Source organism: Nuphar pumila, chromosome 6, assembly GCF_984573655.1.
Source record: "Nuphar pumila chromosome 6, dmNupPumi1.hap1.1, whole genome shotgun sequence".
In the NCBI taxonomy this organism is placed as follows: domain Eukaryota; kingdom Viridiplantae; phylum Streptophyta; class Magnoliopsida; order Nymphaeales; family Nymphaeaceae; genus Nuphar; species Nuphar pumila.
Window position 1 is genome coordinate 104,701,148 of NC_143254.1, and position 11,707 is coordinate 104,712,854.

The following is an 11,707-nucleotide window of genomic DNA, read 5'->3' on the forward strand; positions in this document are numbered from 1 at the left end:
TTACATCATTCAGACTAATGACTTTTGAATGTAAATGTTTTGTTACAAACTTTCACCAAGAGACATTCCTTGTGTTTTTTTTGGTTATGGAGAAAGAAAAAAGGATTTAGATGTTATGATTTTAAACATGATAAACTATATATATCAAGGAATGCTACCTTTATAGAGCAAAAAAGTTTCTTTGAGTCAAATGTGCCTATTAAAGAAAATGATGATTACTCTTTTCTTGAATTATTTCCTAAATGTAATGATGATGTGTTAAACAACAATGATGTTGTTAATGATGAACCCCAATCCAACATCCAGTGTGGTGAGTCTAATGACAGTGATGGTGAACCTCTAGTTATTCAATATAGAAGAACTCATGATAGACATCCAAATGCCTTAGAACAATATTCTAGCATAGAATATCAAGAATCAAGCACTATTATGAAATTTGAAAGAACACATAGGCCTCCAGGTAGATATGTATCCTACAAAAATTTTACTCTTCAATATAGAGCTTGTCTAGCCAAGATATTTTCTTATTTTGAACCCTCGCCAAGAATTATCTCGAATGGCTGAGTACTATGAATGATGATAGAAGCCTTAGAAAAGTCTAAAACCTAGGATAAAAAGAGTCTTCCTCGTGGAAAGAAGACAATAGAATGTAGATGGGTATTTAAAATTAAAACCAAGAGCGATGAAACTTTAGAGAGGCATAAGGCTAGATTAGTGGCTAAGGATTATGTTAATGTGTGTATATATATATATATATATATATATATATATACACACACACACACACATCCACATCCACTGAGGGCATTTTGGGTGATGTGTTAAACAACAATGATGTTGTTAACGATGAACCTCAATCCAACATCCAGTGTGGTGAGTCTAATGATATTGATGGTGAACCTCTAGTTATCCAATATAGAAGAACTCGTGATAGACATCCAAATGCTTTAAAACAATATTCTAGCATAGAAAATCAAGAATCAATCACTACTATGAAATCTGAAAGAACACATAGGCCTCCAAAAAAAATTTACTCCTCAATATAGAGCTTGTCTAGCCAAGATATTTTCTTATTTTGAACCCTCGTAATACATCCGGGCCATGCATTATCTTGAATGGATGAGTACTATGAATGATGATAGAAGCCTTGGAAAAGTCTAAAACCTGGGATAAAAAGAGTCTTCCTCATGGAAAGAAGACAATAGAACGTAGATGGGTATTTAAAAATCAAGAGCGATGAAACTTTAGAGAGGCATAAGGCTAGATTAGTGGTTAAGGATTATATATCTATATTTACACACACACACATCCACCAAGGGCATTTTGGTCATTTCTCTTATACATTCACAATGAGTGTATATTTGTATTTGTATTTTTTCTTTTTATTGTAAAATAGGTATTTGTAAAGGGCATTATTGGAATGCTTATTAAGAGCTGCTCCAGTGTTGTGAAAAGCGTTGAGGCGTGGCGAGGCGCTCCACCAAAAACCGAGGCAAGGCGTAAGCCTCAAGGCGTAAAGCATAAGCCTCAATTTTTTTTTTGAAAACTTAAAAAATATTATAAAAAAGATCTAAAAATACAAATAAATAAAGAAATGCTTTATTGATTAAATAACAATCAATAAGAAATAGAAAATCTCAAATAAGTACTAAAAAATATGAGATTAACATATAAAAGTAACTAAAAACTGATTACATAACTGGAAAATATATGAGAATAACCAAAAAAAGTTAAAATATACTAATAAACTGATTACATAACTGAAATAACTGGAAAATATATGAGATTAACCAACAAAAGTTAAAATATATGAGATTATTCTAAAAAATATGAGATTAACATATAAAAGTAACTAAAAAACTGATTACATAACTGGAAAATATGAGATTAACCAAAAAAAAAGTTAAAATATACTAAGAAACTGATTACATAATTGAAATAACTAGATAATATATGAGATTAACCTACAAAAGTTAAAATATATGAGATTGTTCTAAAAAATATGAGATTAACATATAAAAGTAACTAAAAACTGATTACATAACTGGAAAATATATGAGATTAACCAACAAAAGTTAAAATATACTAAGAAACTGATTACATAACTGAAATAACTGGAAAATATGAGATTAACCTACAAAAGCTAAAATATATGAGATTATTCTAAAAAATATGAGATTAACATATAAAAGTAACTAAAAAACTGATTACATAACTGGAAAATATATGAGATTAACCAACAAAAGTTAAAATATATTAAGAAACTAATTACATAACTGAAAAATATATCAGATTAACCAACAAAAGTAAAAATATACTAAGAAACTGATTACATAACTGAAATACTGGAAAATATATGATATTAACCTACAGAACTCTTATTGATTATGTCTCATAAGTCTTGTTGTAAAAATAAATAAATATGCGCCTTGAGGCACAGAGGGCCGCACCTCAAGGCGAGGCGCGCCTTTTGCGCCTCAAGGCGCGTTTTTGATAACACTGAGCTGCTCTATAGAGCCTCATCTTGTATATAAAGGGGTGATCCCCTCCTCTCCTTGTACTCTTCTTCTTCAAGGGTTTTCCCCTAATACTATACACATTTTTTATGTGCATTTGAGCCCTTAAGTGGCTTATTTCATTATTTCTTTTGTGTTGGACTCATAAGTGGCCATCTCTCATGTTGGGTTTTGCCCATAAGTGGCACTTTGAAGAATGATATTGAATCGTGACAGGTTATTTCTAGGAGTATGGAATAAATTTTGATGAAACGCTTGCCGCAGTAGCTAGAATGACTTTCGTTACAACTCTTATAGCTGTAGTTGTCATTAGATTTTGGTCTATTTATCAAATGGATGTCAAGAATGCCTTCCTCAATGGTGAATTGAAGGAAGAAGTTTATATGGACACATCTTCTAGATATGAGGTTCATGTTGGAAAGGTGCTTTACTTAAGGAAAACCCTTTATGGATTGAAATAGACACCTAAAGCTTGATATGATCGTTTTAGTTCTATTATGGTTAAACTAGGTTTTACTTCCTGTTATACTGCCACTGCTATGTTTATTAAGAGATCTGATCAAAGTATTGTTATCATTCTTCTCTATGTTGACGACATGATCATCATTGGAGGAGACACACAAGGAGTTATTTTTATTAAGAATGTTTTAAAACAATGCTTTGAAATGATTGATTTAGGCTTTATTATGCATTTTTTAGGGATTGAGGTTGCATATTTTGCTCGTGGTTATTTTTTGACTCTATCCAAGTTTGCTTCTGACATCATAGACAGGTCGGAATTACAAATGAGAAAATGGTGGGCACTCCTAAAGTGCTAAATGCAAAAATGAACATAGATGATGACACACCTCTAGATGATCCTACTCCTTACCGCCAAATGATTGAGGCCTTTATATACTTAACCATTACTAGACCTGATATCTCACATGCAGTCCATACAACCAGTCAATTTCAACATTCCTCTACCACTGTGCACATGAGTGTGGTTATGCATATTATTAGATATTTACAAAATTTTGTTTCTAAGGTGATTTTTTTTGTCTTCTTCCTTCCCACTTGAATTAATTGCTTATATTGACTCTGACTAGTGAGGATATTCTAATGATAGACGCTCAACTACAGGTTTCTGTGTGTTTGTAGGTGACTCATTGGTGTCCTAGAAATGCAAAAGCAACATCTAAAATTATGCGGTTAAGAAGATTATTGGAAGATATGAGGGTGCATATACCAACCAGCACCTTCAAGGTTATGCTGTGACAATAAAAGCACTATCTATATAGCCGAAAATCACACGTTTTATGAGCAAGCCAAACATATTGAAATTGATTGCCACTATGTTGTGAAAAGTACCTGAAGAAGACCATCATCCTGCCTTATTTTGTATCTAAATTTCAATTGGCCGACTTTTTACGAAAGTTCTTCTTTCTCCTTGGTTTCATTTTTTGCTTCATAAACTTTCGGTGATTACACCGTAAGTTTGAGGGGGAGTGTTAAAGTATATATATATATATATATATATATATATATATATATATATATATATATATATATATATATATATATATATATATATATAGTAGAGCGTAGGTGCTTGAACATTAGGTGTTTGTGATACGTGCTTGATGGGTTTTTCTGCTCTTTCGGTGTGTTTTTTGCAATTTTGACCCCATAAATGTGTTGGGCATGGTCGATTTACGAGGAAACCACACCTGAATCATGTGTTTTTGATGAAAAAATGATATTTGGAGCCTCAAAAATTTATAACGATTTTAGACCATTTATTTTTCGAACCTTATAAAAACCCACCCATGTGTCAAAATAAAACACTTCAAGAGTTGATCCCTATAAAATCAAGTACATAGATCACATTTGTATGGTCGGAATTTAAAAATAAAATTAAAAAACCTGAAAACCCATCAACCACGTATCGCAAGCACCTAATGTTCAAGCGCTTACACTCTACTCAAAGTTACCAGAAGCTTCTTAGGTAGGTGGGAAGCACGCTTCACAAAAACTCGCTTCAGAAGTGCGATGCTCCTTGCTTTCTAAACTTTATGGGAATCTCGATTCTCCCATGCTTTTTCTATGCTTCCCACACACATGGTCTATGCTTTCTATATGTTTTTTTCACGTTTCTTTTCATGTATTTTTTCTCACGCTTTTATTCACTTCCCATGTACTTTCTCTAAATTGGTAACCATTATTGTTAGATTTTAACAAAAAATAAGCTCTTTTACTAAAAATTTATGAAATATAAGAATAATCAATTTTATTTTCGTTTTTATTTGCTTCTTGTTCGATTCCTATTCAGTTACCATATTGCTTCATTTTTTATTCCTGTTTTGCTTTATGCATTCTATAAATTTTAAAATGTCTCGTTTCTCGCTTTTGCTTCCTGTATCGTTTTCCGCTTCCGCTTCTTAGTTTGACAACCTTGGCTATATATATATATATATATATATATATATATATATATATATATATATATATATATCAGAGTTGTCAGTCGGGGAAGCTGGTGCAATTCAGAAAGCACAAGCGGAAAGCGAGACACTTTCAAAATTTTAGGAAGTGGGAAGCACAAGATGACTTAGAAGCGAACCAGGAATTGTCACCTGAAGCGACATAGGAAGCGAGGGGGAAAGTGAAAAAAGAGAGAAATAAAAGAAAATAAATAAAAACACAAATAAAATGAAAGAGAAATTCCCCTAAATGGGAAGCACGCTTCCCAATTTTTTGGCGCTTCCCAACACGTTTTGAAAGTGCCACGTTTCGTGCTTAGGGGAAGTACGCTTCCCCATACCATATGGCACTTCCAGTAACTCATATATAGTTTTGTGTATATATATACATATATTAGTATGTATATATTTCTTGATGTAATAAGTAAAACCCATTAGGGGTATTTTAGTCATTTCACCTTATATAATTAGTTGTGTTCATTAAGGGCACTTTAGGGTTTCCTTTTTTTTTGTATTTTATTCATTTTATCAAGGGCATTGTAAACCTTATAATGCCCTTGAAATATAGCTGTTGGGAGTGCTCTCAACGGTTATATTTCTAGCCGTTTGGTGCACTCTCAATGGCTCTTGTTGCTCCTTTTTTCGTATAATTAGGGGATGAATCCTCTCTTGTATGTTATTCTTGTTCTCAAGCTCTCTCTCAATAAATCCTATATATTTTTTATGTTTTCTCTCTTGCCCATATGTGGCATTGTGTGTGTGATTGTATCTTGACCCATAAGTGGTCTCTATTTGTGTGTTGTACTTGTCCATAAGAGGCATTTGTTTGTGTTATTTCTATCTCATTACAACTTTATGACCACATTATGAGCTTCTTGCATTGTCTTAACTTGAAGAAAACTTGAATGGGGTTCCTTTGTTGTGAAGTTTATTAATGAAGTACTTGTGCTACCTTCAGTGAATGCACATGTCAATTGGTCCTTCAGGTGCATGCTAGGAGCAAATACTGAGTAATATTTGAGTTCACCCACAGGTTAGGACCATGGTTGCCAGTTGAGGAAGCGGGAGTGGGAAGCGATACGGGAAGCGGGAGCGGGAAGCGAGGCACTTTCAAAATTTTAGGAAGCGGGGAAGCGTGGGACCACTTAGGAGCGATTCGGGATGTGTCTCGGAAGCGACCTAGGAAGCGTCTCGGAAGCGAGGGGGAAGCGAAAAAAATAAAAATAAAAAATAAAAATACAAAAAATCGAAAAAACAGGGGAAGCGAGGGGGAAGCGTGGGGGAAGCGAGGGGGAAGCGTGATGGGAAGCGCGCTTCCCATTAAAGGGAAGCGCGTCCCCCATTAAAGGGAAACGCGTCCCCCATTAAAGGGAAGCGCACTTCCCAAAAAAGTGGGACACTTCCCCCCATGCTTCGGAAGCGCGACGTTTCGCGCTTCCGAAGCGCGCTTCGGGGAAGCACGCTTCCCCTTTTAGCTACGCGCTTCCGGTAACCCTGGTTAGGACATGAATATGAGACTCCTCTTGTTGCTGAGGTATAACAGTCAGATTCATGGACAATGATAAAATGTAAGCCATGCCAATACATGTTTTTGGATACTCTGACCTCATTTCCTGCGATGTTTTTTGTGCTTCACTTGATGTGAGATGATTGAATATGAATTTACCAGCACTTGATGTGAGATGATTGAATGTTGTGTCCTTGATCCATGCATCTTCAGGGTCATGAATGTTAGTACTGCAAGGCTTTGGTAGACATTGGATGCTAGGGTCAGGGGCAGCAAACAAGTAGAGCCATGCATCAAGCTTGTCTAAAACCTGTTTGAGCTTGGAAAATAGTCTTAGTGAGCCAAGTTGGCCAATATAAAGGAGTTGAGTTTTGCACAATATTTATAATTTTACTTTGTTTTGTGCATGCACACAACCTGTTTTTACTATGTATGCTGGGTGGCCTTTGTACTTTAATGAATTCACTTTTACTTTCAAAAGGACAAAGAAAAGAAAATCATGTGAGTTGATTTATTTTTTTGTGTTTATGCATATTCGGTCACCATTTTGGAACAATGGACATGATCATCTGATTGCCCATTCAATGCCATTAAATTTTTTGCCTCATGTTATACTTATACATTTATTTTGCAAAGTTGGTTGTCATGCTTGTCAAGGCCATACAGTTGGCTGGTTCAGGCGTTAATCATTTTGTAATTCCGTAACCAGCATGATCATATGCTTTTCTAATAAAAGTCTTCCTGATTCTGAAAACCCTCATGTTCTTGTTGTATGTTGCAATTGCTGTTTCAAGCACTTCATCTAAGAAAATATAACTGACGGGTTATTTCTCTGTTTCTGTGCAGACGTGTTTGTGATTTTTTTTTGCCATAAATGTTTTTCTTTAAAAATTTTGCCTCATGTTATACATTTATTTTGCAAAGTTGGCTGTCATTCTTGTTAAGGCCATACAGTTGGCTGGTTTGGGCATAATCATTTTGTAATTCTGTAACCAGCATGATCGAACCCCGTGTTCTTGTTGTATGTTGCAATTGCTGTTTCAAGTACTTCATCTAAGAAAATATAACTGATGGGGTATTTCTATGTGTCTGTGCAGACGCGTTTGTGATTTTTTTATTGCCATAAATGCTTTTCTGATGCACAGTTTGTCTCTCTTTTCTGTTGGTTCCTCCAGATGGTCGCAAGGGACTGTAGGAAGGGAAAAAAATCCCTTGGTAGGTGGTGGGCCTCCAAGAAATGTTATACCTATTGAAAATGTTGAGGTAAGTAGATCTAATAATAGTGGCAAAGAAAATTCAGGAGATAGCCGTGATCCTAAGAAAAGTACAGAAGTATCTTGCCCTCAAGTGGATGTGGTGCAAAGAAAGTGGAGACTTGATGTGGAAGAACCTGGTAATAATGTGGATGCATCGGATGACAGTGTGGAAGCAGAAGGCAAGATAGGTTCAAATTTGCAAATTCCAAATGAGACGTCTGGAGATAGTAGCCATGTACACCCTGCTAGGAGGCAAAAGCTAAGTTCAAGGATTGAACAACCCCTTACTCGAGATCCCTCTGAAGATGCGAAGACAAATAGGAGTGATAACAGTAAAGCAAAATCTGGAATCAGCAAGGATCACCTGAAGCAGCATGAGGGTGGTGATGAAGAAGTCATTCAAAATGTTGGGACAAATCATATGGAGGATGTGAAAGCCCACTACTTTGAAGATGAAGCTAGTTTGAAAAGGGGAGATGATTATACCCGAGATGGTAGAAGGGATGTAGATAGAAGCCGGTTGGGTCTGAAAGGAAAAGAGGATAACCATCAGCAAAGCATCAATGATGCATACCCACATAGGGACTGGGATGGTAATTCTTCTCATCATGCTCGAACTAGAAGTGAGAGATATGACAGATTGAAGGAAGGGGATATGCTGTGGCATAGAAAAGATGATGATGTGCGTGCTAGAAGGCAAAAGGAAGAAGATGCAAGAAGTGATCAGGATGCCAGTTCAAAACCGAGAATAAAGTTGCATGGAAGTGGAAGGAATAATAAAGAAGAGCATGTCCATTTGAATAAAAGGTTGGAAGATGATGAACGCAGGGGTCGTCATGATAAAGAGGGACCCAGATCAAGGGAAAGGAATGATCTTTCGTTGGGTCATCATGACAATATTGATGATGTTTGTACTAAAAGAAAAAGGGCTGATGAACTTCAAAGGCAGGATAGACTTCAGAAAGAAGACGCAGTGCGGACATACAGAGGTAAGGAAGACTTGAATAGAAGGAACAGGGATAGAGATGACAGTTCAGAGCAGCGGAGACGAGAAGATCTGGCTCGAATACGAGATAAGTCTGACGATCAACATCCTGTCAGGCACCGAGACAGTAGTTGGTGGCAGAGGGAACGGGAGGATCGCCGCAGTATTAAACCATCTTGTGAAGATACTCAAGAAAACAGGGAAAGAGAGGCTCGGGTCCCAGGGAGACGCGAGCAAGCTTTAGAGGATAGAACGCGGCTTGGGAACTCACGACCTGAGTGCCATGATAAGGTTGAATCAAGGGATTCTGACAAGGATCGTAGGAGGCGCCACAATGAGCAATGTAAGATTAGAGATAGGGTAGAAGAGGAAACTCATATGCAACCTAAAATTCGGGATAATGCACATATACGTCATAATCATTTCAGCACTGAGCGAAGGTCAAGGCATGATAAGTTACATGCTCAAAATGATGATGTGGGTGTTGCTAGCAAAAGTCAGCACATATACAAGGAGAGAAATAAAGACTATGCAAGGCAAGGCAAGGAATCTGAAGGGGGTGATGGGGATGTTCTGGCAGCAGGCAAAGCTGATAAAGATAGCAAAGCAGGTGTTGGAATGAAAAAGTTGGTGGACCATTCAACTACTCATAGAAATGAAAAGGTTCAATCTAATGCTTATGTTGGAAATTTTGTTTCGATGTTCTTTTCTGCTGCACATTTTAAAACAATATGTAAAATCATGTTTTGTTATATTTACCTGACTGGAATGAGGGGAATGAGCATTTTTGCAGTTGCACAATGTACATCTAAAATGCTAATTTATCAATGTTCTCTTTTTCTTTTCCCTTTACTGTTTTCTTGATGAAAAGCACATTTCTGCCAAAGATCTCATGGGCAACACCCAATATAGTGCCTATATTACCTTCTTGAAATCATTGTCAATTCAGTAGTTTTTGTCTTTTACACTTTTCATTTAAAAAGAAATGAACTCATTACATTTTTGCATTTACCTTTTCTACGTAACAAGAAACAAACTCCTTGCATGTGTTCACATGGATCATTGTCTACAGGGCACCAAGAAAAGCTCATTTATCTGTGATGCTGACAATGGCTCACGGAAAGACTGTGAACAGGAAATTGGTCATCAGCTTTATTCTTCAAAATCACAGAAACATTCTGGTGAGGGCGGATCTGATGATGAAAGCCTGAAAAAGGGGAGATCCAAATTGGAACGCTGGACAAACCTCAATGAGAGAGACACCATGCCATCACAAAAGGTTCATGAGGATGAGACAGGTAGCTCCAACCAGAACCATGCACTAGAGATTGAACAGGATATTGGCAGAGAACTGTTCTCCAAGAAGACAGAAACTGCAGAAAAAATGGAGCAAGCTGCTGCTCTTGTGGCCAAGGAATCTGCCATCGATAATGTTGGACAAGTGTCAGAATATGTGCATGCTGATATTGATGTAAGTGAAGGTGATAGACATCTTGAAGCAGTGGCGAAAATGAAGAAGCGAAGCGAACGCTTTAAACTACCTATGCCGAATGAGAAAGAGACTAGCAGAAGGGTGGAGTACGAGGCATTGTCCCAGTCTGGGACTACTGACGTCAAACAAGAACGACCTGCTCGAAAGAGGAGGTGGGTGAATAACTAGGAGTCCAAGATCAGTTGCGATCATGCAAGGCTTTCCCATGACCTCTATCGCCGAGCATAATAGTTTTTGCATGTCTGTCACTTGAAGGACTAACTTCTGTATGTCCTGTATGGCTGTATCTGTCCGTTCTGGATTCCTTAGCTGACGTCAATACATGAAAATTTGGCTGCCATCCTTCATTTTTTGTATGTATACTTAAATTGTATCATCTATTACATGCCCTAGGGCAAATCACATCCATCTTGCTGAAATATGCTACAAGTGCTAATAAACACAAAAATATGTGATTTCAGTGGGCATCTCGATAAAGATGCAAAGTAACTGTCATGCCTGATGCGCTGGGGGAAGGCTCTCTGCCCTTGCACTGGGTGCTTGTCATGCATATCCTGCCAGCGAACAGTCTGGAGGGTTGGTCAGGTTTTTCTGGAATACGCTGGGGTAAACTATTCAGGGAGAATTGGGAAATCCCATGGCTCTCTAGGTATAAACATAGGAGAAACAATGATAGATTTAGGTTGGTCGTAGGTGCATTCAAGGAAAAGAGTTAGGCCAAGGGGTCTGATTCGACTGATGATTATTTGAAATCAGTTAGCACATGATGATATTGATGATGGTGCAGTTTGGCCAGGCTGAAGCCTGGATTTCTATTACGATTTGTCACCGTCCAGCACATGATGCTGATCATACTGATGACATATGATGATGTTGGTGTTCTAAATCTTTGCTTCGTTATCCCAACTGAAACTCCCTCGTGTCACGAGGATACTCCAATTTACTCGTGTCATGTCCTATCATACATTATTCCTAGGAAAAAAGTACACAAGTTTCAGTGTATGTCGTGTCTTTTTTACCGTGTCCTTGTGACATAGGTCCCTCCTTCTCTACCTCTTAACGTAAAGCAAATAGGAAGGTGTTTACCATGTGTGTGTGTGTTTTAACCTTTTCCTTACATGGTTCTGAGTGTGCTAACCAACGGGGCTCCGCTTGTCTGGTAGGAGCAGCTAGTGCACGTCACCTTGTGTTGGGACGTTGCAGGTTCAAAACCCAATGGTATAGTTGTATAACTGGTAGGGGTCTGCCTAACCCCAGCTTGCCTTTAAAAAAAAAGTTCAGTTACATTAGCATTTTTATCAGGTTACACGCTCATATTATGGTTCCTAAAGGATGTTGGTAGACCAGGGCCTCGGTCTGAAGATTAAAACTCTTGTTGACTTGGCTTCATGGGACACATGATGAGGGCCTTACTAGTCTCGGTTTAAAGAGTGGGTCTGGGTTAGGGGAAAGAGAAACTGAATACAAACTGCGCTGAATCTGCGTTTGG

The 11,707-nt window shown here is 37.3% G+C and overlaps 1 protein-coding gene across 1 annotated transcript in view; it reads left to right on the forward strand.

Annotated features, from left to right (window-relative positions):
• The window catches only part of LOC149835519 (FIP1[V]-like protein), a 98,467-nt gene extending 87,830 nt beyond the window's left edge, over window positions 1-10,637 (forward strand). The window contains exons 8-9 of the mRNA XM_090008559.1: window positions 7,661-9,389; window positions 9,799-10,637. Coding sequence (XP_089864685.1) covers window positions 7,661-9,389; window positions 9,799-10,386 — 2,317 coding nt within the window. The 3' untranslated portion in view covers window positions 10,387-10,637. The remainder of the gene's footprint in view (window positions 1-7,660; window positions 9,390-9,798) is intronic.
• Window positions 10,638-11,707: the final 1,070 nt, after the last annotated feature.